This window comes from Motacilla alba, chromosome 2 (assembly GCF_015832195.1).
Source record: "Motacilla alba alba isolate MOTALB_02 chromosome 2, Motacilla_alba_V1.0_pri, whole genome shotgun sequence".
Lineage (NCBI taxonomy): Eukaryota > Metazoa > Chordata > Aves > Passeriformes > Motacillidae > Motacilla > Motacilla alba.
Window position 1 is genome coordinate 43,553,675 of NC_052017.1, and position 26,550 is coordinate 43,580,224.

The 26,550-nt window shown below is 40.6% G+C and overlaps 2 protein-coding genes across 6 annotated transcripts in view; one reads left to right on the top strand and one right to left on the bottom strand.

The window, feature by feature from the left end:
* CDV3 (CDV3 homolog) lies at nucleotides 1–16,520 on the top strand. 5 transcript variants are annotated; one of them, XM_038125363.1, is made up of 5 exons: nucleotides 1–458; nucleotides 2,874–2,953; nucleotides 5,128–5,270; nucleotides 6,249–6,411; nucleotides 14,291–16,520. In XM_038125363.1, exons 1-5 carry the CDS (start codon nucleotides 222–224, stop codon nucleotides 14,313–14,315), a joined length of 648 nt encoding a protein of 215 aa, XP_037981291.1. In that variant the 5' UTR covers nucleotides 1–221; the 3' UTR covers nucleotides 14,316–16,520. The 5 variants fall into 5 exon arrangements, with proteins under 5 accessions (XP_037981291.1, XP_037981284.1, XP_037981311.1 ...); XM_038125356.1 differs by lacking the exon at nucleotides 14,291–16,520 and adding an exon at nucleotides 7,453–13,166; XM_038125383.1 differs by lacking the exon at nucleotides 14,291–16,520 and adding an exon at nucleotides 7,634–13,166 and having other exon boundaries at nucleotides 2–458.
* TOPBP1 (DNA topoisomerase II binding protein 1) overlaps nucleotides 16,483–26,550 on the bottom strand; it is a 24,679-nt gene continuing 14,611 nt past the window's right edge. The window contains exons 20-28 of the mRNA XM_038125325.1: nucleotides 26,309–26,501; nucleotides 25,273–25,499; nucleotides 24,013–24,176; nucleotides 22,974–23,088; nucleotides 22,296–22,459; nucleotides 21,259–21,399; nucleotides 20,252–20,341; nucleotides 19,629–19,790; nucleotides 16,483–19,260 (exon numbers count right to left, since the gene is read on the bottom strand). Coding sequence (XP_037981253.1) covers nucleotides 19,117–19,260; nucleotides 19,629–19,790; nucleotides 20,252–20,341; nucleotides 21,259–21,399; nucleotides 22,296–22,459; nucleotides 22,974–23,088; nucleotides 24,013–24,176; nucleotides 25,273–25,499; nucleotides 26,309–26,501 — 1,400 coding nt within the window. The 3' untranslated portion in view covers nucleotides 16,483–19,116. The remainder of the gene's footprint in view (nucleotides 19,261–19,628; nucleotides 19,791–20,251; nucleotides 20,342–21,258; nucleotides 21,400–22,295; nucleotides 22,460–22,973; nucleotides 23,089–24,012; nucleotides 24,177–25,272; nucleotides 25,500–26,308; nucleotides 26,502–26,550) is intronic.

A 26,550-nucleotide genomic window follows, 5' to 3' on the forward strand; every position in this document is an offset into this window, starting at 1 on the left:
GTCAGGGGCGCGGCCCCGCCCCGTCTCCCCTCAGCCCCTCCGCTCCCTGCGGGCCGCGTCAGGCGTGGGGTGCGCGGGCCGCCGGGCGGGCCCGGGCAGCAGCCGCCGCCGCCGCAGCAGCCGCAGCCGGGCGGCCGCGCTCGCCGAGCAGCGGGAGGGCCGCGCCGCTCACCTCTTAGCCCGGGCCGCCGCTGCCCTCCTTTCCCCACCCGGCCACCGCCATGGCGGAGACCGAGGAGCGGAGCCTGGACGACTTCTTCGCCAAGCGGGACAAGAAGAAGCGGAAGGAGAAGAGCAGCCGAAGTGCCGCCGCCGCTGCCGCCTCTAGCGCTTCCAACGCCGGCTCCAACGCGGCGGGCGCGGCCGCGGGGACCCCGCGACCGACTGAGGGCGGCGGCTCCGGGGCGGCCGCCGCCTCCAGCGCCGCCGGCGGCTCCTCGGCCAAGGCGGCGAGCAAGGTGCGGGCGGGGAGGCCGCGGGTTCCTGCCGGCAGGGGGCGCCGCCGCCGCCCGGCCATGCGGCGCCCGGGGCCGTGCGGGGCTGGCGGCGCTCCCGGCCCCGCCCCGGGGCCCCGGGCGGGCGCCGCCGCCTCTTCTGTTGCTGCTGGAGGGGTGGGGGCAGCCTTCGTCGGCAGTCCTTGCCCTGGGGAAGGCGAGAAAGCTGGGTCCCTTCCCGCTCTGCAGCTGCGGCTCAGCCCGGCACTCCCAGGTTTCTGGGCGTAGCGGCCGGAACCGGAGGTTTGCGTCAGGTGCCACATGGGGCTGTGCAGCGTGGCATGTGGGCCTTGGCGATAAGATTCCCCCAGAGTCCGCCGAGCTCTGTGCCTCGTTGCCAGGCAGGGTTTTGCTGCCAATAGGTTTTTTTGTTTGTTTTGGGTTGTTTTTTTGGTGGTTTTTTTTTTTTTTTTTTTGGTAGCGTAATACGGTGAAACAATGAGAATGCAGGAGAAGCTTAAACGTCCGTAGTTGAGTTAGTAGCTCTCTGTTTCTTCCTCCGCCCTTGTTCTTGCTGTCAGCAATATCAGCACTGAAGTACTGAATTTAAACCAAAACTAATTATGAGACCTCTCATGCTGTATATTTTTAAATTAATTTTAAGAAATTCTCTACTATTTCCTGATCGTTTTTAAATTGTGGAGCTTGACACATGCAGTACCTTTGTTATATATTTGTCTGCTCTAGACTGGACAGATGGGGCCTAAAAAATTACTTATCTATATTTCTGGTTTGGGTTTTTTGTCTCTTGGTATTGTTTTCCTTTGGAGGCTTCAGCACGTAGTAATCCGAGGATGTGTTCCCTGTCTTACTGCTACAAATTGGTTCTTTATCCCTGTAACTTTATACTCTCAGAGTATAAAAAGATGGCTTGTGAAAGGGTTTTTGGAAGTTAGATACCTTGCTTCCTTCATGCTTGCGTAGAGTATCAGTGATTAAAGGATATTATGTTGTTGTGCTAGATTGATGCAAGAGCTCTAATGCTGTGTATTTCAAAATGAATTTTAAATACTCTGCTGTTTCCTGCTGTTGTTTCACCTGGGGAGCTTGACATGTGCAGTAACTTTCTAAGTAGATCAAGGTCAGTGCTAATCTTTCAGCTGCTCTTCTGCTCGCTTGCTTGCAAAATATCTGGCTTAGGCTGGAGCTAGTACTTGGATTAGAAGCAAAAGTCATTAAACATGAAAGGTATGTTAGCTTGGAAACGAATGTTTCCATGGAGATAGGGATTTAAGAAATGTAAAAGATTTTAGAACTGTAGACTGCTGCTCTTCCAGAAGACTGAATCTGCAGCAGGCAGTGCAGTTAACATGAGGTCACTTCCTACTTCTGCTGTTACTCTAAAGCAGGTCAAAGTTTTTTCTGTTGGAGATTGACTGTCTAGGAGATCCCATCACAGGGCTCTAAAAGCAGCTTTATTCTCAGCTGTTCAGGGAAAAGGGGGCTGTACCCTTGGCAGACCTTGCTCACAAGGTCCTCCTATTTGGAGGAATGTAACTGCATTTCACATAGAGTGTAAGAATTAGGTAAACTGCTAATTAGGCTGTGTGTGTCTTAAAGCTGGGACTGGGAACATGGGAGGACTGCTTATCTGTTCTGGTTCATTTTTGGTCTACCTTAATAATCCCAGGATCTCCTGGTGACACAGTAGGACCAAATTGCCTCCACTTAGGTGAGTCCCTCTTTCCCCAAAGAAGCTCTCATTTTAAAACCCTCAAGTGGTTCTCTTGAAAGAGACACATATTTTGTGTACTAAGACTGCTGTGGTTTTAAAGCTGACCTCTCTACTGTTACGAAAACACTGTTTAGGAAACAAGGCTGTAAATGTGGCTGTGAATGTGAAAAAGTCAAATGTACCATTATTGATCTTTGTCATAAATCCAGTGAAAGCTATTACAAATGTTCTTTTTTGTTTGGCTCACGAAATAGGTGATGGAAAAGTGAATTTAAAGCTTTGTGTGCATTCAAGCTGTTGGAAAAGCCTCCTGTTAGTGAAAGGGAGAGGTCTTGCTCTTGTATTGCCCTGGTCATGACTGCAGGGTCGTGTTCCATACTGTGTTGTTGCTTGATTTCCTGATGTGTTTTTGCTGAGGTGATGTGGTTTTCTTTGCTTGAATGACTTCTTGCTGGGGCATTTCTTAGCTGTTCTAGTGAGTTAAAGTCAGCTCTCAGGTGCATCCCAGGTGACACACAGTAATTTAGGGGATGAGGGCGTGCAGTCCTTTCCCCTCTTGGCAGCGGGGCACACAGCTTGGTTTCTCCTGGAACTGTACCTTCACCCTCAGGTGTTTTTTTTTATTTTGTATTATCTTAGTTATGTTCTTCTTTTCTACTTTGGTTACAGACAAAGTGACAACTTATATTTTTCTCTTCTTACAGGAAGAGGATGATTGGAAGGAGTTTGAACAAAAGGAAGAAATTGATTATAGTGGTCTTAGAGTTCAGTCCATGCAAATAAGGTACTACTTTTTCTTTTTTTTCCTTCAGTATAATCCTTACCAGTGTCTAAAAAGGGTGGGTTTTTTTCTACAGAGCTGCTTTCATGGCGTCCAGTTAAAGAGAGGTTTGATGTGTTTCTGATAGTGCACAAGTTTGCTACTGGGTAATTTAACTTTGACTAGTCTCTGCCAATGTTCTCTTTATTTCCTAAATCTCTGTTCATACTCAACAGATCTATCTGTTTTGTTTGGGACTCAGGATTTTTTTTTTTAACGCTTAACATTTTGCCCCATAAAGATAGTCAAGTAGGAATTTCTCAGAGTAGTGCAGGATAGTAATTCCCACTGAATCATTTGACCGCTGTAAGGGATTCTGACTCAATCTACTCAGCATCTTCAGTTGGGGAGCAAATTCCTGAACCATTGCTCTTGAATTTCAAAAAACCAAAAATACAGTTGGTAAGAGTACTGTCCCATGATAAAATCCCACAGGATTTATGACTCTAATCCATGATTCCTTGTTTGGTTTTTTCATGAGACTTTTCCTGTTGTCTGGTGGAAAGTAGTCTACTTATGTCTGTCTTGGTTAAAAAAAAAACTTTTCGTCAGGTCAGAAGAAGGGTTTTTATGACCTCAGTTGTTGACTGAGAATGTCAGATAATCCTCATTGTCCAGGTATTGATGTTCAAAATAATGTCATCTTAAAATCAGCCTACCTGTAACTAGTGCAATAGATGCTTTCTTCGCTGTTTGAGCAGGTCTGACATTTCTGGAATTATATACTCTTTTGGATCATAGCATTTCCCCCACTCCTTTCAGCTAACTACTCCTTTGGGCTATTTGCATGAATTTGTCCCACAAGCTGTCCATGGCACTGAAGTGTCACAGTGGATAATCACATGTCTGATTAGACAGCCAGTGAGCTGCAGCTTCACTGACTGCTGGTGCTGTTTGACTGAAAAGCCTCTACTTTGGTTTTCCAGACAAAGGCCAGCATTCCAAATACTTTTCATACTGTGGCAGATTTTCAGGCATGTGGAAGTTTTTGCCACAGGATTTTGTAACCCTTCAATTAGTGGATTCAGGGGAAGAGTGGAGAAGTAAATGGAAGAAAAACCCACTAGAGGTTATAAATTATCCATCTTTGGAGGTCTCTTTGATGAAACAAAGATACAGAGAGTCTGGTGGTGGGGATGCTCCCTGTGCTTGCTCTGTTGTAGTTAAGTCTGTAGACAATGCTTCTGACTGTCATTTAAAATAAGGTGTTTAGGCCCTTGGGCCACCTTACTGTGGTTGTTTGGATGAACAGTGAAAGGCCATTTACAGGCTTTTTTTTTCTGTTCTCTGACCATTACTTACACAGAAAGTTTACACAGGTCATGCTTAGCAGGATTTGGTGAATTATAAACTTCTGAATTCACACGCTGCTGTTGAGACGAGTGTCTTGATTCTTTTCAACAGCCTCACCCTCCACATCTGTCCTATTTTACCACACAGCTTTCTGTGGTAGCTTTGGCCAGCAAATTATTTGTGTGTCTGACTACATCGATACAAAATAAAATAGTCTAAATAAAATACAGCCGAGCTTTTGCATTTGGTCTGTCTTTGAAAAAATTACGCTTTTCTGTCTTGTGCTCTTTTTTTTTTTTTTTTTTTTTTTTTTGCCTGCTTTAAGAAAAGAGATCTGAGTTTATTCGTGGATTGTATATTACCCATACATATAAGGTTGTTTCTCAGGTGGTTGTGGTTATAGGAAAACTGAGCTCAGGACTTGCTAACTTTCAGCACTATTCCACCATTTCTTCCTCTTGACCAAAGCATTTTATGGAAGCTGGACTTGTAGACCTTTCCTGCTTTATCTTGTCATCCCTTCCAAATGCATGTCTGTGTTAGTAAGAAAAAAGCCTTTCTGCTCAAAATAAGATGCCAATTTCTTTGATCACTTTGTTCAAGTTGATTTTTTTTATTATTCCTTTAGGAGCTTTTTTCCTTTTCAGTTGCCAAGTTATGTAGCAGCATGCCAGAAATTGTTCAGATGGAATTGCTAGCACAGTGATTACAGGACTAACATAGTCTAGTTTAATTTAGTCTCTTCAGCATGGCAGCCATGAAATCTTGTCTTATGGGGATTGTGTAATCTCTGCAAATCTTAAACCTATGTTTGTAGGGTGCTACTGATTGTTTTTTTCTTTCAGTGAAAAAGAAGATGATGAGAGTGAAAAAAGAGAAGAACCTGGTGACAGTTGGGAAGAGACTGGTAGTGGTGGTAGTGTAGACAGATCATCTGGTCCTTGGAACAAGTCAGCTCCTGCACCAGCCCCTGTCGTTGAACCAATTGGTAAATTAAACTCAAATTTCTTGCTTTTTTCTCCAATCAGAAGTGCATCAGGTTGAATTAAGCTGCTTAGTGGGTAGAGGAGCAACTCCTGTTCAGACACCCTTTAGTGAACTAATGGCTATTTTGGCATGCCAGCCATCAAGGAAAGCTTTGTGTCAAGGGATCAGAGGAACAGAATTGAATTTAAAGTATCTGTCAGATACTTTAAAACACATGTGGAAGGGGTTTTTTATTTCCAAATTCAAAACGATGGGAAGCAGTCTGTCTTTGCAGAACATCCCTCTGTTTTGCAGTCTGTAAAATACCTGTTGGAAGCATTTCTGTTGATCTAAAAATGCTGCTTTAACACTGCAGTGGATGTTCAGCCAGCATCTGATCTATTGTGGCCATTAGTAGCACACTTTTCAAACCAGTTCTTAAAATGTTGAGAACGTGAATTGCAAAATTGATTCTTTGAACTAGGATAGGATTCAGATTTTTTATTAAGTACAGTTTATTAACATCAATAGAGATAAACTACTTAGTCATCCTCTGAGTTCAGAATTTTCTTTTCCACTGAGAAATTAATTGAAAAATAGCCTATGTTCTTTATTGTTTGTAAAGGAGGTAAACATAATTAGTGTTATTTCATCTTAGATTTTTACCTTAAGTGCAAACTGTTTGGGCAGTCCCTTCTGCATCTGGAGGGGTGTTTTTAATTAGATTTGGCATCTATATAATTATGTGTTTAGATCTGTTTTAAATGTGTTTAAATTGTTGCTAATAAATTGCAAACAAGAAACATGAAGTCCTTAGTAGTTCAGATTCCCTAAACTTTGAGAGACAATACTCTGGAGCCACGTTTCAATTTGACTGAGTGTAGGTTAAGTTAGGTGACACCCGATTTCCTGGAGTTTTGTTTGTGTGTTGGTTGCTTTGGGTTCTTTTCAGCTATGAATGAGACTTGTTCTCATGTGTGAATCTTGCTGTTTTTCCTAGTTACAGAAACTCCAGAACCGGTGCAGACTGGTGGCGTGTACCGGCCGCCAGGCGCCAGGGAAGGCGGGCGGCCACGGAGAGCACAGCAAGGACCACCAGAGATCTACAGTGACACACAGTTCCCCTCACTGCAGTCCACCGCCAAGCTCGTAGACAGTCGAAAGTAAGTGCCTTCCAGTGATTCCCCAAGAGATTTCAAACTGCCTTCTCTAAGTTCTTATTTTGTCCTAGTGCTTAAGCCTGAATCTTTCCATGTAGGAAAGAAATAACTAAGGGGTGATAAATGTATTGTCCAACTCTGTTCCTGTGAAATAACTTTCATAGGATGTAGCACAGTGAGATAGCCAAACCAAAAGACTGCCAGTTCTGTTCTTTGACAGCTGAAGGATTTCACTGAGTATTTCTGGTACTGACAGCATCTGCTTCCCTCAGACACTAGGCTAGCCATGGTGAGGCTCTGTGTTACGTCCTTCAGCAGAGAGATGTAGAAGTCCTGAGCTTGCAGCCTTCTTGTTAGAGATGTGAAAGTGGTTTAACTGGAGGAGTGCAGTATAACTACAAATCAATACACTTGCTGTCTGAGCTGTGATTTACAGAGATGAGCTCCCCCAATTTTGCTGAAGTGTTTTGTATTATGTGGTGCTGAAGACTTTGGGCTCATCCTGTCTTTCAGTCCTGATCTTTCTATAACATTATTCTCAGTAGAAGAGATGGCTAGGCCAATACCTAATTCACTTGGGGGATTTGGGGTGGTTTTTTGTTATTGGGGTTTTTTTTCTTGCTTGCTATGTTACTGTTTAATGCAGCTTAGAAGAAGCTTTGTTTCCTCTGGGTATTTTTTTTTTGGTGTAGCAAAGGAGACATGCTGTTATTCACGCTTTGTGATTTTAATGGTGCAAATTGAGCCAAGATGAAATTCTGAATGAGTGTTCTAGAAAATTACTTCTGCTTTCTAGAACCTATTTTTCATAAATGCACTTAAATTTACTTTGGGAATGTTAATGTAAGCTGTACTGGGTGATGAGCTTATTTTGGAGATAAGGTTTTAAAAGATTGGATTGGGGATGTTTAGGTGTTCTGTTAAACTCTAGATCTTAGTGTTTGTTCTGTGTTGGTAATGTTTTTGTTGGGATGGGGTGGAAATGGACTAGAAATTCACAAGTTAGTGACAAGATATTTACTGATTACATTTATTTTCCCATAGGGATAAAGAATTGGAGAAGAGCTTTGAAGTAGTAAAATACAAAACTAGAGGTAGGGATGAGGTCTCAAAAAACCAGGCACTTAAACTTCAGCTAGACAACCAGTATGCTGTGCTTGGGGATCAGTAGAGCTGCACACACATTACAATTAAGGAATGCTTTTTTGGTAACCCTTCTACTAAGGTAACTAAACTACAGCTAACAGCTATGATGAACGTGCCACCTTATTTCTGCTGGATCTACTGCAGCAAGTGCAGACTGCTTTGACATAAGTGATTGGTTCTCCTGCACTGTGGAAGCATAATATGTTGCAACTTCTCCATTGGATATGGGGCAAATTAATGTAAATGATTGAACAAGAGTCATCAGTGTGCTTTAATTGCTCAGAAAGATACCTACAGCCAGTGGTCATTTCAAAATCTTTTTATGTTCAGATACTGAGCCTTCGTAAAGGTTGACTACCTCAGACTTGATGCACTCATTGTGGACACCATGTGGATCACAACTTCTGGAAGAGAAGGTTACAGCTGTTTTAGTGGCCATCTGAAACTTGAAACCAGCTCTACTGGATTCCTGTCAGAAATCCTGCAGAAGTCAGCCATTTGGTTCCAATTTGCTATAACAAAGATTTAAGTGACCTTAATGATAAACCTGTTCGTTCCCCTTCTGAGGAATCCTGTCACGTGTAGCCATAGCCTACTAGAGACTTCTGGAGCGTCCCATACCACTCACACTATCCAAGTACAACAGAGCTGTAGTTTGTTTACCTTTCTAGAGTGCTGTACGGAAGTAACTGCAAAACAAATTAAAACTCATTCAGTATCAGATTTGAGGAATGATGGGTTTGAATGGTTTGTTTGCATTAGCCATTTTCTAAGTTGTCTAAGTATTTTTTTTTCTATTATCCACAAAAGAAATGCCTGCCTTGTTTCTGATATCGATTTGCAGTATATTTAAATAATGGTAAAATGTTGTAGTGAAATAGGGTTTTATTTTGGTTTTTGTCATGAAGTTTGTCTCTGTCACCCTAAAAGCACTAAGACTTGGACATGGAGGTATCCAGACTCCAACTACAGTCTTCAGAATTAGTCCTTTAATAATGAGACATGTGGCAGTAGCGATACTAGATAAAAACTGTCTTCTGTCAAAAACAATTACTTGTTTATTGAGGAGTGATCCTTACTCGGTAAACAGAATAACTTAACATACAGAGAGCTAACTAAAGCTGGTAAGCCTGATTTGTTTGGCTACTTCTGTGAAGCGTGCAGCTGTCTGAGGCAGCAGTCCTCCAAGTATCACTCATAAATGGTGTTTATTCACAGTCAGAAAGTTTAGTAATGATGGAAGGCAGTGACTTGTTAAAGTTACTTAATTTAGTGGAAGTAGGCAAAATGGCACTGGTACACGAGGAATATAGGACATTGCCTGTAACTGTTTCAGTGAACCAAACCTGTCAAGTACCAGAAGTGTTCTGCTGTAACTGTTTTTCTCTTCTTTGAATTTTTACACCAGAAGCAAAATGAAGTACAGTAGTGGTGTGCTCCAGTGTTGAGGTTTCTCAGAGTAAATGCCAAAAAATAGACCCAACATCCATAAGAGTTGCCAATGGCAAGAAAAACAAGGGAACAAAACAAAGCTTGCTTACGTGTGTCAGAGTACGTGTATGTGCAGAAGGTAAGGATAGTTCAGGAATCGCCCAGCTGGGTTCCCTTTGACTAACTGCTGACTTGCTTTAAATTTACTTCTCTGAGGTCAATGCAGATTTTGCTGTTGACTTCAGTGGGGCTGGGGTTTCATCTGGTTCTTTTGAGCACAGACTACAACTGGCCTTGCCCTTGCGGAGTTAACTGTCCATAAAAATTCTGCTAGAAGCTGCTAGTAAAGAGAGGGCTCAAGAGACTATTTGTAAAGTCAGAGACTTCAATTGGCAGCAAAACCCCACTGAAAGACTGATACCAATACCTTGGACTCTGAGCCATGTATCTTCCTTGAAAATCCATTGTTGCCAGCAAAAGTGTTGTTGTCACAGTTTCTGTGGAATTCATGGTAAATGGACATGTCACTTGATGGGGTAGAGATGTGAAGTCTTATGCTTTTCCTGCTGCTCTAAAGAGATTGCGATCACTAATGCACATGAATAGAGTTTTAGTCTCCTGTGTGAAGGGTAGATGAGACTGTCCATTGTACCACCTTTATTTGAGATTTTTGGGCATGAATCCTGGCAGTTCAAGAAAACCCTGTAAAAGTTTCAAATCAAATAAAATGGAAATATACATGGATTCTGGAGTCTAGTGAGTCTTTACGTTTTAGTTTGAGCTCATGACTGTACAATAGCAGAGGAAACAGAACATTTGGATCTCTTCAGGGATAGGCCTTGGAGCGGGCAATTGTCCTTATGGTCAGGTGGGCTCTTGTTTCAGAGCTTATAGCAAGCAGTGCATATCAATAAAGCTTTTATTTATACATAGACGTTTAGCTTGCCACTTGGCACAGTGTCTTCTTGCTCCCACCATAGAGGACTGGTCTGAGATTGTGAGTTGAGTATGAGTGAAGCTTTGATTAGCTCTTCACTTAAAAGTACCTCTGCTGAATTAAAGAATGGGGAAAAAAACCGTAACCTCTGCATGGCTGCTATCACTGGAGCCCATCAGGTACTGGTAACTAAAGGTGTTCCTTTGGGGGCTTCTCTCAGGCATATCATTCCAGTTTCTTTCTGGAGGCATAAGGAAAACAAACCAGAAATGCAGCGGATTTCCATAGTACAGAAGGTTAAACTGTTTTAAAAGAAGTGTTTCTTATGTTAAGTATCGCTGCCAGCAGCTATCAAAATGCCAGTTGTCAGTATCTGCCTTGTAATTGCTCTGCATGCCTGAAATTTTGAGTCAGTCCTCTGCAGAAGCTCAGTATGCTTTGGAGACTCTGAAGTCCAACTTTATCCTGGTTTGTTGCGTTTTTATTTTAAGGCATGCTAAGAATGTCCTTTTCATTCCTTCAAAATGCTTGTTGAAGGCTTATTCCGTAAATGAGGGGTTGTCAGTTGTAGAAATGAGATTCTTGATGCCAGTCCATATCATGGAGTTGTGTTTCAGGAGTCCATATCATGGAGTTGTGTATCATGGAGTTGTGCTTCAGGGGCTCCCTGGCACGTGACATGCTTTTATGGTGGGTTGTTGCTTGTTAATTCCCAATTTAAAGGTTCTGTTTTACTTTCTCTGGCTTAAAATAAAACACAGCCATAAAGTTACCAATTTGCTGGTAGAACATGGACATCTCCAGTGCTTACTGGGAAAATAACAGTCTGGATTTGTGTTTCTCAGTGATAGTCTGTATTTAAGGATGTTAAAATGCTGAAAACCAGGTAATTTTAGTAAAGTTGGACTTCCCAAATGCCTGCTGTAGGTATCTGGAATCTGTATTTACTTGAGCTGATGATAAATATAGGAGAGGATTACGTTTTGCCCCTGCCCTTCTCTCCCAGTCTAGCTGTGTCGTGTTCAATCTTATTCAAAAATGAAGAGGAATTGACAATTAAAAGTGACTGTCTCCTGTTACTTCAGTTTTGTATTTGTGGCTAGCTCTACCAGTCATGTCCACAGTAACTTAGGTGAATATTTAATTGTAGCAGTTGAGCTAGAGGCCTGACACCACAAGGAATAGGGCTTTTGGTATTTGACTGCATCTGTCAGCTCTTGGAAACTTTGACCACACCATGGCTGAGACCCCTGTGTTGTTCAGGTCAAGTAAACACAATATAAATTCGATTGGGCTGCACATCTTTGGAGTTTGCTTATCTGAGCTTTTGCAATAGTTGTAGCTTTTTGCCTTTCTAATTTCTGCCTGTTTGAGCAGTTTTAAACTTGCTTGTGGTTTTCTTTCAAATACCCTAACTAAAATGGAGCAGGGATTAATAGGGTTTCATGTGCTTAAATAAGGTCGCTTACTTAAAAGGTAGTAATTTTCTCTCCAATATTGACATGGTCAGAAATTTATACCTCATTGGCCCAAGAAGCTAAATTATACCAAAACCACCTTGAGTACTATATAATCTTTATGAACAGCCACAATCCAGGTTTTGTTGCTGGACTGTAACTTAGCTCCCAAATTCTCTCTCCCTGTTTTCAGCTTTTAATGTTACAACTTCTTTTTAATGTTAAATAGGGTCTTCTATGAGGCAGTATAAGAAAACAGTAAGAGTACTCAAACTTCAGGTATAGGAATTAGGTATGTACAGAGTGGATGGAATCTGACATATTTGCAGATAAACTCCAGAAGAAGTTAAAAAGACAGCTTGTCTGTATTGAGGTTAATACAAGACCCTGCAAGCTCTAGCAGTTGGAGGAAGAAGTGACAGCAGAAATCAGAACTGAGTCTAAGTCATTACAATTGTATATCTAAAGTTTGGCTTCTCAAACATCACCTGTTGTTCTGCCACGTTCTGTTTGAAGTGAAATAGAGCAGGAAGGAAGATTAATAAATAAATCAATTAAGGAGAGTGGAAATGATGCAAATAAAACATAGGTGCTGTAAGAAGAGAGGGATTAGGAGGGCCATTTTCTAAATGACAGCTTTAAGTGCATAGCCTGAGGCAGGGAGTGGAGTGTCAGATGTTGGACAGTACAAGTGCTGTGTGGGTAGGCACTGCTTGCACATGTGACAGATTCATCTGACTTTAAATCAGCAAAAATGTAAAGTTCAGTACTTGGGGAAGGCAGCCCATTTTATTTCTTCCTTTCAATGAATTGGGAGAATGTATTCAGAGAGAGGGTAGGATTCTGCATTGGTATGAAGCTGACCTGTTGCCTAAAACAAGAACTGAGGACAAATTAAAGATGGCTCAACAATCCTCTTAGGAAATAAATTTTGTATTTAAGAAAATAATTTTTCTCTTCTGCATGATTAAAGGCTGAGACATTGTTTCAAATAGCTATGAAGACTTTTGTTATGAACGAAGTAACTTCTAAATGGTACTCATCATGGGTTTATCTTCAGTTGCTTAAGAGTATGTGTTGATGCAGCAAGGTTAATGAAGTTCAGTGTTCACTTCAGCAAAATTCTGGTTAGCCAGAATACAAATACTAAAAACATACCACGGTATCAATGAGTCACCAGGAACAGCAGTGTGTCTGGAATACTGGATTGGAAAGTGTAATCTAAAACAACTGTGTGCACTGAAAAGAAGCCAAGCCCATTTCTTAGCGAGAGCATGGGAAGCATGGGACCAAGAGTGGGATTTGGCCTAGGTTTTCTACTGAGCTGCTATGTTCAAGTAATTTAGTTTCACTTTGCCTCAGTTTCCCCAGCTGTACCAAAATAACCAACAACCTACCTCACAGGGATGTTGTGAGGCCAAAGCTGTTCTTTGTCAAGGGCTGGGGCTGATGGAAGGTTCTACAGAGGACTAAAAATCTTTATTAAAATTAGCTTTTATTATAGTATTTTAATACTACTTTGGCAAAGGCTTATTTCTATGGAATGTAATATACATCCTATTTAAGTATTATGTAATTTGACTTATTTTAGTATGTATGAGTAAGGAAAAAGTTCAGGCTGAGCACTCAACTGGTATTTCCTCTATTCAATTATCTGTGCAACCCAAATGACATATTTATATGAGGCTCTTTGTTTTTATGTGGAACATATTAAAATCAATATTGCTTTATTTTGTAAACCCCATGACTGAAATAAAATCCTGCTCACAGCTGATAGGCATTTCTTATAATGTGGCTGTTTTAAAGTTTGTTCAAATCATGTGAACCAGAAATGTTCACTTCTGATACTAAGGGATATTTTGTCATAGGAATGTGTTTTTCTTCTCCTCTCCATGTATAAACACTTTTTCCTGCTCTTTATTCTTTCCCTTAGTTAAGTTGGAGTGGCATGGAGATACAAGGGAAATAGGGAGAGAGAATAATCTTCAAAACTTGTAAAATCTGGTATTAAGGCAAACTGTAGAGGAAGGGAATGAACAAAAGGGAAATAGTTGGCCATGGAGGGGGTTTTATGAAATAAACAAAAGGAAGAAATTATCAAAAACTTAAGTGCGAGTGGGATAAGCAGAATAGGTAAGAGGAAGGAATGCATATACTGCAGAGGCGATTATCCTACTTATTATCTCCTGATTTATCAGTTAGCTGCAGCTGAAGTAACATGAACTAGTAACTTACAAATATGCCTTTGTCTGCTTTTGCTGGTGATTTCAAGGTTCAGTGCTCAGCTTTTACAATGGAGATTCAAATAGAACCAGAGAACAACACTACGGTGGCATGCATGCAGACAAATGAGAGCTCTGGTGGGTCCTGGACAGAGGCCCAAGCAGTTACCTCTCTTATTGACAATTTTATCTTTGCAGCACCTCTAAGACAGTTGTTAATGTGTATCAGCTGTGAGAGCTCTCTGTCAGAAATTATTACTGTTAAACTTCTACAAACTGTGGCAGTTGCTTCAGAGAAAATGTTTAACTAGCTGAATAATAAGCACTGAAGAATAACATGGGGCTTTTTGGAATACTTATGATGATGATGGTAACAAGTGATATTAAGGTCCATACATTTATTGGTAGGTGGCTTAAAATGACTTACATGAATATTATATGGGAAGGAGAATTGCTTTTAAGATGTTTGTCATCTATCCCCCTATTAACAAATAAACTGCTTTAGTTTTACTGTCCTTCCAGCTCCAAGGAGCTGCTTCTATCATTCTCTTACCACTTTCCTGCCTTATTTTTCTAATATGTCACTTTTTTTAAGGTGCTGAAGAAACAGCAAATATTCACTGAGATTGTCACCTCTAAGAGAAATAGATGCTGTAATATTTTTCTGTATTGTTCTGTCTTTAATACAGCCTAACATCTTATTCGCTTTCTTGACTGCAACTACACAGTGAGCAGATGTCTTCATCAAGCTGCCCATGGTGATGCCTAGATCGTCCCCTTGAAAGATCACAACTAATTCAGACTCATGTCACAACTTCTACCAGAGCATGTATGAGTGGTTTAAAACCTTTCCAGTATTTATTGCCTTGGTTTTTCCTGTTGACAACTCACCTGCCCCTGATTTGCCAAATTTACGGAGTCATTTAGAATATCCTAGCAATCACCATCAGCCCAGTAACTTCCATGGGGATTGGCTTTTGCCATTTGATGTACTGAAGTCTTCAGTTTCATGTATATAATCCACTTTTCTGGTCAGTGAGTGGTCAGCATGTCAAGCTCTTACTAATTTTTGCTCAATCTGATGTTTTCTATTCCTTTTCACATCTCCTGTCTTCTGTACTGAATTTCCATTCTCGCTCAGTTGCAGCAATGAAGTCATCACATTACATCTGTCTGCTTTATTTCAAGTAATTGCCTACAGAAAGCTGTTAGTTGAAGTATTGTCATAAGCTTCCTTTTTTAATTAAAACAAACCACTTACTCTGTATGTCTTTTGGAGTATGTACAACATAGCAAAGGGATTCAAACCATAAAAAATGGCTGATAAAATAGAACAAATTTATTGAGAAAAAGGCAAAATATGTGTATGGTCTCCCAGAGCTTAACTTCACTGGTTTTAATGGAGTTATTTCTGTCACACAAGGTCAGTTTCATTAACATCTGATTTGAGATCAAAGATTTGGGATCATTTGACATTCAGGTGTGACAGTCAGAATCAAGTGCCAGTGAACAAGTCCCATAGAAATTTATTTTAAATTTCTGCGTAATTCTCCTCTTTGTGCCAGAGAGGAAGCAGACGCATTACTATTACTTAGTCTCTGACCTGCAACCACATGAGCTCAGCCATGCTCAATCTAATATACCTGGAGTAGTATTTAACTGGATATTGAAACTGCATTACAGTATTTGAGATGAAGCAACACTGGAGGGCAGGCTTAGTCTTTGTGGTTTGTTTCATCTCTTCGTTCTTATCATCTTGTGCTTTGAAGAGCATGGAGCTGTAAATGATGTTGTCTTTAAGCACTGACTGCATTTCCCAGTCATGTTATGTTTACCAATACAAAGGATGTGCCATAAGGGCGGACTCAAGCCTGGTAGGATGTACAGCCTGGCCCTTGAGAGCTGCATTACCTCAGTTATCAGAGTACCACATCCTAGAGAGCAGCTGCCTTCCAGTACTAATGCTGATACTGAGTTGAAAACAATGTACCTTGGATTTTGCATCCAAAGATCTGTATCTGTTAAGTGTTCTATTACAGCAGTACTCTGTCAAAAAACAGTCGTGGCTGCTGGGAGTTAAGTTGGCCAAGGGGAGTTGGGAGTTTTTTACTTTTTGAGGACATGGGTAGGTAAACAGAGGCAATGAATCTGAGAGTTGTAAGTTGTAATACTTCCTAGCCTCCCCTATGCCTCTGGAAGCCTCACCTCCACCGGTACTCACCAAAGCCCTGTCTTGCCACTATAGCTCTGTACTGTTACTTACTAACTGCCCAGTAACCTTCAGGACTGACAAGTGCTTTGACCATTCACTGTGTCTCTACTTTGGGAATTGGGAAAAAGGCAAAGTGGCTTTGGAAACTGGTATGACAGTGTTTTCTAGGTAATGGGATCTGCTCATTGGTTTTCCTGGAACTCAAAACTCAGCAAAAATCAGTTGATTTGACCTCTCTTTGCCCTAGAGTATTCCCTCCTTCTTCTCTTCCTCTACATTATTACCATGCCAAGGATTTCTTAGTCAGGTGCCTGAATTATTCACCACTTATTTAGAAAGCAGCAGGCAAGAACTCCTGAGTCTTGATCATGCTGCATTGTTTTTGTCAGGGCTGTAATATCACAAACATTGCAAAACTGCCTAGCAAGTAAATGCAGTCTCCTTGAAGAACTGAAACCTAGAGAGCCTCAAAGGCTACGCAGGAGCCGAATTCACATGGAGTACAGCAAAAAGGAGCCAGTAGCACTGTTCACAGTACAACACAGCTCAGCTATGGAAAGGAGTAGGGTTGCATGACTGGTAATGCTCTAGCTTAAACAAAACTGTCTTACCTGGACAGCAGGATCTAGCCTAAAGCATTTTAATTTTTTTAATAAAGAGATTACTGAGGGAAGAATTGTAAGCAGAGCTCCCTGTAAATCAAAAGGGAAAAAAAAAAGCCCTTGAATTTGTTTTCAACAGTGTACCAGAATGCCTCAGCACCAGACTTAATGTGAAGAAACGAAGATAACTGTGGGCTCAGTGTAGTGCAAAAAAAAAGAATTATACTGTCTGGGGAAATGGCTTGGCTGGGAGCCTATGGAGCACAGCAGAAACTGTTTCAGCAGAGTTCAATATGATCTGTTTCTGAGAATCCCTGTGTGGCCCCCACAGTTAACACAGGAACCTAATGGTGCCTGTATATTTATAAAATTGTGTTAATAGTCATAACTTAAGTTCAAAACCTGAACAATATATATTTTTGTCAGTAGATTTTTGTTTTTACCCTGGTTTACCTATCATGGCTTCTGCATATGACAACTTCTAACTGTGCAGTGCACACACTTGTTGTCCTTTTGTCCCATGGTAGAGTAATGGTATTCAAACTCTGTAAAGCACTTTCATGATGTTTCCTGTGAAGAAAGCTGAAGAAAATAAATTTATCTTAACAGCACCAACTGAATTTCCATCTCCCAATTTGTCTTGCTTGTGTTGTGTTCCCCTGTGTGTGGCATACAGACAGCTGGATGTTGGAGGCCCAGCGCAGAAGAGGAGCTGGCTCTGGCTGGAACAGCTGCTTTCTGTTTCTGTCCTCCCAGCCCTCCCTCACTGTTCTGCCCCAGCCCTGGCTTTAAACCAGTGTCCACAAGGGCAGAGAACACTGGAGAATATGTGGCACTCAGATCCCAGGTTACCACTGTGGGTTGGTATATGCCTGATTTTAGCTGCTTCCCCTTCTGCCCTGCCCCAGGATTCACAGCAGTTGCAGGAACTGTGTGGCTCCAAGACTTCTTTTAAAGCTTAAAAAACCATTCCCTGACCCCCTTAACTTATCTATAAAGTGAGAATACCAACACTACTCTTCCACAACAGCTTCTGGGGACTGGGAAGAAAAAGTCACAGAAACCTTAGTCTTGCCTGGTAGTACACCTATTTCAAATGCCTGCAATGCAAAGCAGCACTTCAGAGGTGAACAGTGAAATACACAGTTAATTCAAAATGTGATGTAAGGCACTAACAGTGGCATTATTTTCAGTATGTGGACTTGGAACAAGTTGGAGATGTTTGATGTCCACAAATACCAAAAAGCATCAAGCTGTTATAAAAAAAAAACCAAAACAAAAACAAACCAAAAGCAGGTGGTAAGGCTGTAGTCACTGCAGCTCAACATAGCAGTCTTGTCACAGCCAAGACCCCAGTGACAGGGGCACAGATTCCACTTCTTAAAAAGAATCAAATCCCTCATATTCATTCTCAATCTTTCTGACAATTCCTTCAGGTCATCCTGACAGCAGGTTGCAGAGCTCACTGACATAAGATCTGCTGCACTAAACCAAGAAATCAGAAGCACAGAGTATATAGCCTTGCACATAAAGACAAGCTGCTTTCCTGTTCTCTCTCACCTGGAGACCCCTTGGCTCAGGTGCCTTGTCCCTTCCCCAAGCAGCAAAACGTTTGTTCTGCCCTGCCCAGAGTGACTCTCCAGGTTGCCCAGGGCTTTAATGCTTGTGGCTCAGTCTTGGATCTGCAACAAATATTGATGGCAAACCCTTTCTAGAAAACAGTATTCAGCAGCTAGAAAATAAACATAAAATACACCCTGACCTTCAAAACAAAAAAGAAGTAAATTAAATAGACTTCAGTTACATGTATTCTTCCAGATAACTCCACTGGTCCTGTGCAACTGGATGCTGTGCTTTTCAGTTCAAACAGGCTGTAGTAATTCCAGCTGCTTAAATACAGCTCTTCAGGTTCCATGAGAACACTTGTGCCTACACTAACTCAGTGCACTCACACATGAAGTTCTGTAAATACAGACCCAGACCCACTGTAACTGAAAACATCAAAGACTTTGTCAAATATTCTGGTTGTCTGACTAAGAACATTCCCAGCTGCTAGTAAATGAAGTCTTTGTCTGGCTCTGTTCCTGTCACAGACTCAAACAGGGAACATGGTCAAGACAAACTTCACCTCTTGGGTAACGGAATTATTTCTACAGTTGCTGAGGAGATTCATTAGCAGTCAGGATGGCAGCAACAGCACCTGTAATCTATAGAAATAATTTATTACACTTTCTAGTAGTACAAAAATATACAAGCCAGTTCTTTTTGTCTGGTTTCTCTCTTCCCTTCCAATAGAAAATACCAAAAGATGAAAAAATAATGTAAAAATCTAAGTCTATTACTATATGGAAAATGCAATGGAATTCTCATCAATTGGTATTTTTGCCACAACACACAGATAAAAGATGTGATAAGCATTTTACAAATGATTTCTGAACTATATACAACTGTGTCCACAGACAAAATCACTAGTCTAGTGATGGGATAGTTTGGACACGGTAAGTATGTTTTTGATGAATTCTTGCCATATTTTTAGATGCTACTGGTAACCAAAGCAGTCCTTCCTATAAGCATTACTGCAAATTTATTTTAATCTCAGGACAAGTTAGAAATGAAACTCAAAGCTTTTAATTTTTTGGGCAAGAATGAAAAAATATAAATATGAATTTAAAAATGTACAAATTAAGAACAGAGAATATGCTTAGTGTATTCTGGATCGCTTGACTCTGCTCATTTCTCCCAGTGCTTTTCTTTTCTGGGATGATCCAATTCCAGTATCTGAGTTATTCTGAAGGTAAGACTCAGCTTCTGGCAAGCAGTAAGACTCCATAGGGGGAGGTGGATCCTTCAGTAAAGAAAGAAAAAAAGAATGGGTCAGCTCAAGAAGAGCAGCTTCTGAGATAACAGAAACAGCTCAATAGTTGTCTAAAATTGAAACAACAAAACAAACATTATACACCTACGTTTTAAATACGTTTTGTGAGCAGCTCTCTACCCTGCAAGAGATCCTACTGCCAGCACCAGAACAAGTCATGTTAGAGCATTAATTTGAGGCCACAGATGTGGCGTGTGCCTGTGCCCCTGTCCTTTGCCCTCAGCACAGGCACTTTGTGGCAGCAATTCCTGGCAAAGGAGGCTCGTGACTGGTAGAGCAGCCATCCCCTGTAGGGGGCTGGGGCAGTGTGGCAGGTGGGGAGCCCTGGGTGTGCCCACCTGGATGAGGTAGTCAGCGATGTACTCGGGTTTGAGGCAGTTCACTCCCTGGGCTGCTGCCTCTGCCACGTTCACCCTGGAGTCATCTGGCTTCAGCTTACTGAAGTCAGCAAAGAGGTGAGTTGCTTCTTTAAAGAGAGATGCAGAATGGCCAGAGAACACCTATAGACAAAAAACATGACCCACAAAAGTTTAGTTGAGTTTCTTCCCCAAGACAAATGCAGTTCATGACCTTTAATTTCTCTCATCAAACTAAGAGAAACCAGTGGGAAATCAAATACCATTTACAGCTGCATTCTGTACCATCACAACCATCACATACCTGTCCAAAAGGGTGATCCTTCCCATCAGAGCAGGGCACAGAAATTCTATCCTCCATTCCCACCAGCAGTACTGACTTGTGTAACCTCAGGCAAGCTGCCCTGCCTGACCACTTGCAAAGTGAAGATGACAAAGCTTTTTCCTCCCACCCTTTGACCATGTCTCAGCTACCCTGTGTAAGCAATTTTGTTCATTAAGACCTTATACTCACATGAAAAATGCCCAGCACAGAGTTAAACAGAAAGAAAAAAAAATTAAACAACATATATGCATTTCACTGTTTTTTTCAAACAACTACATACTTTTGCTCCTCCTGACTGAAGAAGGCGCCTGAATCCTGCTTCCTTGGTTTGATCAACATTCAGGATCACTTTCCAGCCACTGAAAGCTCCCTAGACAAATGACAATTCAGTCAAAAGTATGCTGGTGCTGAACAAGTACAAAGATCTAATGGGTCTATAATTTATCCCTTTTGAGAATATCCATCAGATGAAGACTTGCAATTACCCAGTTTTGCCTTTAAGTATGCATGCCAGAAAAAAAAAATCCACACCACATACAGCTACCAGCCCCCTCTAAGGAAGACCCTTGCAGGGAGTATGCTTTCCAAAACACCAGACACTGTGAAAAATTTACCTGGAAAAACCCCCAGTAACTTGGAAACACCTTCCCCTGCTGCCCCAGCAAGCACTTGGTTACAGTAACAGCACAGAGGACTGCCTCCTAGGAACACTCAGCGTGGTTTCCACATAGGCAAAGGGGGTGGGGGATTTGTTACAAGCATTCCTTTTAAAAAGGTTACTGTAAAACACACACCAGATTTTTCCTGACATAACTGAAACATCATCTTTCAATGAATGCCCAACTGCAGTTCCTGATTTCAGAGCAGTTGAAAGGCTTTGGGGAGTTCAAGTCTCACTTCCAAAAATCTCACTGAAAGACTATGAAACCAGTAACCAGTTTTGGTTTCCTAGCAGAGCTGAGTTAGGTTATCTCTCCAGTCAGAGCTCTGAAGAGTAAACATCATCTTCCTGGCTGAGGGAGATTTATATACGTAAGATAAGTAGCCACATTCCAGCCTTACAAAACACAAACAGTGGTTCAGAGGAGACTAAGACATTTAATATACCATCACAGAAACTTCTTTAAAAAACAAAATTACTTAACTAGAATATATCAAGCCAAGACATTTTGTTCCTGATAACAAGACAGAACCTTCCCCTGACAGTGAAGTTTTTAGTTTCTTGGTGACAATCCCTATCCTGTCCATCCACACTGTACAGCTTACATTACAGGAGTATCTATATACCTCAACAACACCCGTTTCTTGCTTCCCTTTATGAATTTTTTTTCTCCACCTCATGGCTGCCAGTGCTAGTTTCTTCTGGTTTACATTGATTCCAGACAAAACATTAAGTATGGAGTTACTTCCCCACTCATAGTCTTCTTCCTGAAAACAATCATAAGCTTGAATTACAAAGCAGTCCTGCCAACTTAACCAGCAGAAAAATAGATTTTAAAAACCCACACCAAACAGAAAATAAAAAAACATGAAACAAATCCCATCTCACTCTAGCTATATATACATGGATTTTATCTAGCCAAAATATTTCTAGGTAAAATTAGAGATACAGCTCTGAACTGCACACGTTTATCTAAGTTAAATCATGTTTTCTGTGACATTAAGTCTTGCACACAACCTGATTCCTCTTGCAGTTATATCTACAATAGGATTCAACAGCAGGACAAAGCATCTCACTGCACTGGATACCACTGATTATATTTCTGCAGTATCTTCCAAAACATTAAAGTTAGTTTTAATACATAAGGATATGAAGCAGTTTACAGGCATTACTTTAAAGTTAGCCTGGTCAATGTAAAGAACTCTCTGGCCCAGGAGAACTGCAAAATTAACACTTAGGAAGGCACTGGAAGAGGCAGAGTTCAAAAATATTACATACATGGTTATAAAATCAAATTATTTAAAAATAATGTATGTTCATTTATTGAAAGAATCAAGATTTTATTCCTCGTTTAACAAGAGCCATGTAAATTTAGCTGATATCAGTAAAAATTTACCAAAGGGATTCAAAGACTCAACTTTAAGAAACAATTATAAAAAGCATAGCTATTTCATTTATCTTACATCAATAGTTTGATGCAGGGCTAGTTTTCAGACAAAGCTGGCCTAAAACCTCTCAGATTTTGGATTCTCTAAAACTCCCATGGCTTGGGCACCCTAAACTAGCAATTGGTTTTGTGAAGTTGTCTTTCCCTAGTAGCACAAAACAAAAATAAATGCAAAAGAGTAAAATGCACTCATGTCCTAGTGCTAGGGTGACGTGCCTGAATAAAGGAGCCAGCTCCTCTACACGCCTCCAGGTAGGAACGATGAAGCACCCACTTTCCAGCTGCCATCGAAGCCAAGAACTTCTCATTCCGAAGAGGATGTCCCACAACAATGTGTGTGCAGCTCGGATCAAAGTACTGTTTCTCAAGTACTATTCCACCTTGAATAAAGGAATGAATTGCATTCAGATTATCTAAGCATCATGCTGCACACAGAAAGGATCAACTCTAAGTAAGAATTATTTGAATTCAGACAAAAACTCAGGTCAAATTTACATGGAGAGTATTGTCATTGAAATGATGTGGGCAGAAGCTGCTAGGGAGGGAAAAGCAGCCAGGAAAGAGTGGCTCTGTAAAATGCCACAGCAACACAGACAGGAATGAGAGACACCAGAAGAGAGCCCATCCTGGGCACTCCCAACAGTAAAGAATGAGGCTGTTGTAAAGACAGCTAAAAGAAAACTATCAGAAGACAAAACCATTGCTGTTTTATGGTAAAGCTGATCACTCACATAATAATAACACTATATTCAAAGAATTGCTCACAAGCCCAGAAAGCCATAAATCTGAGACCTCAAATCTGATGAGTCACTAACAGAAGCCCTTTCTTCTCCCCAACAAGCCACAGCTGAGCAGACACATACTATTTTTTTGCATTTCACGAATATCTGGTACCTAATTCCTCAATCAGATGGCAGTAATCAAATCTTTCTTGAGGATTTAGAGAAGACAGCTGAAATTTACGGACTTTTTCGGTTTCTTCATCAGCCTTCTCATCTTCAGTAACAACCTAGAAATACAGCAACAGATTTTGAAAATATGACAGAACTATTAGGTTGACAGCTGACTATTTTTCTGCCTAATATTCTGGGTTATTTATATATTAAGTTTTCTTTTAGCTGGGAAAAGCAGAACGAAACCTGTGAGTCACTTGACAAAAAGCTTGGATCTTATTATCCTTCTTGAACATCCTCTTGGTTCCCCCTTTCTTCAGGGCACAGCTGAACTAATCTGTCATAACAAGTCATCCTTCATTCACATCCATGGAGTGCCAGGTTGAACACATGACGAAATCAGCACTGGTCTATCACACTGCCTCATTCATTCACCCACTGTCAGGTCAGAATACTGCATTTTTTGAGGGCCTTTCCACTAACATGACACATTATGCCTCTGAAGACACACAGCTGCTGAAACTCTGAGCATCAAGTGACACACTGCAGGTGAGACTATAAGCTCATTTTCCTTTCCAAGTTCAAAATAAAACAGAATTTTAAACCAGGTTTTGACAGAAAAATAATTTCCCATTTGTACCCAAGCATAAAATTCCAGATACCACCAAAGAAAAAAAGGCCTTTTTTTTTTTCTGTCATCTTAACATGGCTGGAGGAGTTCCAAGCAGCACACACAGTAATTCTTCACTCCAAAGCCTGCCTTAGCATCCCAGCACTAACTAATGGATGAAAAGCTTCATTTGTCTAAACAAACAAGCTTCATTTTTTTGAGCAAATATTATTTGTTAAAAATCTCAAAGGAAGGGGGAGTATTGAAAATAACAGAAAAAAGAGAATAGAACTGTACAAAAGTAATCCACCTCAAGATTTTAAATCCAGATCTGTACATTTTATATTTATCATTTAATTTGAAACTTCTTTAAGTGTAACTGCATCTCTCAGAACACAAATCATCATAAATATTTTTCCATTTGACAAACCTTTTCTTTCGGCTCTGGTGCCACAGGAGGGTTAGCCAGGGGGAAAGCAATGCTGGGTGCCTGTGGAGTAAGGATCGAGTAATCCATAGCTGGCGCTTTGGGATCTCTACATATGGGATTCTTCAGACTTTCAATCACATCTCCACGCCCAGCCTCAGGAACAGCTGTGAAAATAAAGTGGTGTTGCATGACTTGCCTTTAGCAGAATATAATCATATATAAAGTAGAAGATCTAATAAAAATAAAAAATCCCCACAATTGCTGCTACAACATGTACAGTTATATTTCACTTGCCTTTCATAAAGATGCTCTTCCTTATACCACAAACAGCAATATTGCAATCATGTCCCTGAATGCCTTGCTTTAAAAAAAAAACACCTGAAAACCTCAAATGATCTGATTTCTTTGGCTAAACTGCACTGATTTGGCTGAAACAAAAACCAGTTGAATGGGATTATCTAATTTCCTTCAACCTCCTCTAGGACAAGGTCAGTTTTCAGGAAGACTACTGCCACAGAAACTCTGCAAGTAGACTGAGGGAAGGAGTTGGTGGCAGCAGGGAGAGAGAAATAAAGGATTCTGCTATCTCAGAACAGAAAGAAAGCAAAACAGATGCAAAAACATCTGGTTTTGGCAGAAAAGGTATGTTGCTTCCTTAATCCTAGCAACAGACTTCAGACTTAAAAAACAGGGAACATAAATAAAGCATCTTTACTGAATCCTGACCCAAGCATGTCCATCAGCAACTTGACAGATCTTGGTTTATTTGGTCTGTGAGTTAATCTTGTACCCAAATTTTTAAACTATAAACATTTCCACTACAATGGAAAATATTTTGCTCATGGTATTCCCATTAGAATTCCACTATACTTACCTGAGGGGTTACCTGGAAACCAGCTGTGGTTTAAAAAACCAAAGAAATCAAAACAACTTGGAAAATTTTATGAAGTCTTTCAAGCTGTTGGCGTTTTTCTGGAGCCACAGCAGTCTAAATTTAGTAAATATTAAAACTAATATTATAGACTAAATATTTTTAGTCTATTTTGTGTTCTACCACAAATGACTGAGAAAACTTCTCTTTAAAAACAGTAACACATAACAGAACTCAAAGATGTGAAATTGTATTTTTGGCCTTTGAGAAATTCCAACAATGCTCACTTTTTTTGTAACCACAGTTCAAATGCTACTATATTTTAGAAGTCCCAAAGACCAAATGGATGCTATTGCACAGAAAAAAAGACATTGCATTTGTAATTTTACCTATTCCAGCCATCTCTGCATCAGGTACAGATCCTTTGAGGGCAGACTCATCCACATTCTTATTGGTGTTACTCTGACCTTGCTCAAGGTACTGAGAGGGACTGTTAGGCCACTGAAGGTTGCTGACAAGTCTCGCTCTCTCTTCCCTTGCAGTAGGATCATCCCAAATGATCTGCTCACTCTGGGATGGCTCTGTATTTATATCTGCCAGTGCCTGGCGGGACTGCCTAAGGGAAAAACCCAGACACCTTACAGACTCATGTTACAGAAGACTTCCATTCTGGGAGGCAATGTGTTAATGATCACATCAACTGCAGAACCCGAGTGACCTCATTATTAGAAATTATGGCAGGGAAAGGGGAAATTTTTAGCATAGCAGCTATTCTAGCATCTTGGCTTTATGAACCTAAGTGTCAGCATGGCTGAAAACGGGCACCCAAAATACCAGTAGATATTTTTTATTATGTGCATATTAATAAGTTATTATAAAATCAGCATACCTTACTCTTTATTAAGCCTATTTATTTGCAAATAGGCAACAAGATAAATGAATTATTTTGCAAGGATTCCATTACTGTTTTACTGCACATCAGTACTGATGGAGTTCAAATCCTATTCTCCATTTGGAGAGAAAAGAAAAATAAAAGAGAAGAAATATTCACAGAGGTTCTCTGCCGTAATGCCTACTACTTCTTTATGACCTATGTAAGCATTCATACACACTTTCTTCAAAATCTGTAAGAACACTAAGGAATTTGAAAAGAAAGAAAATAAGCCAGTTCAAAACCTGAACATTAAAATCAATCATACTATTCTGGTTTTTATTTAAAAAAAAGATACCCACTATGGATTAAGACAATATTCTGACTTTACCTAGCACATCCAGTTAAAGATTCTGAATTGCAGGAGAAGGAACTCAAGCACATCAGTAGAAACAGACAATACATTTGAAAATGCTGGAGACCTACTCAAATTTCAATGAATGTCTAAATACATGCAAAGACAATACAAGACATATTTAAATACAAATCCATACCTTAGAGCTTCCAAGACCCTACTGCGGCCATTTCGCACAGACCGTGCGCTATCAGGAGTGGCTGGAGAGCCATCAAAGCTGCTCCTTGAAAGGGATCCTCTTTGCCCTTGTGGTTTCACTAGTGATGTGGCAGACATGAGCTCCTGCAGCTGCCTTTGGAAGTTCTCCCTCATTTCTAGTGCTTGGGTTAAAACTTAAGAGAAGAAACAAAACTCATACTATCACAAGTGTTATACAAAAAC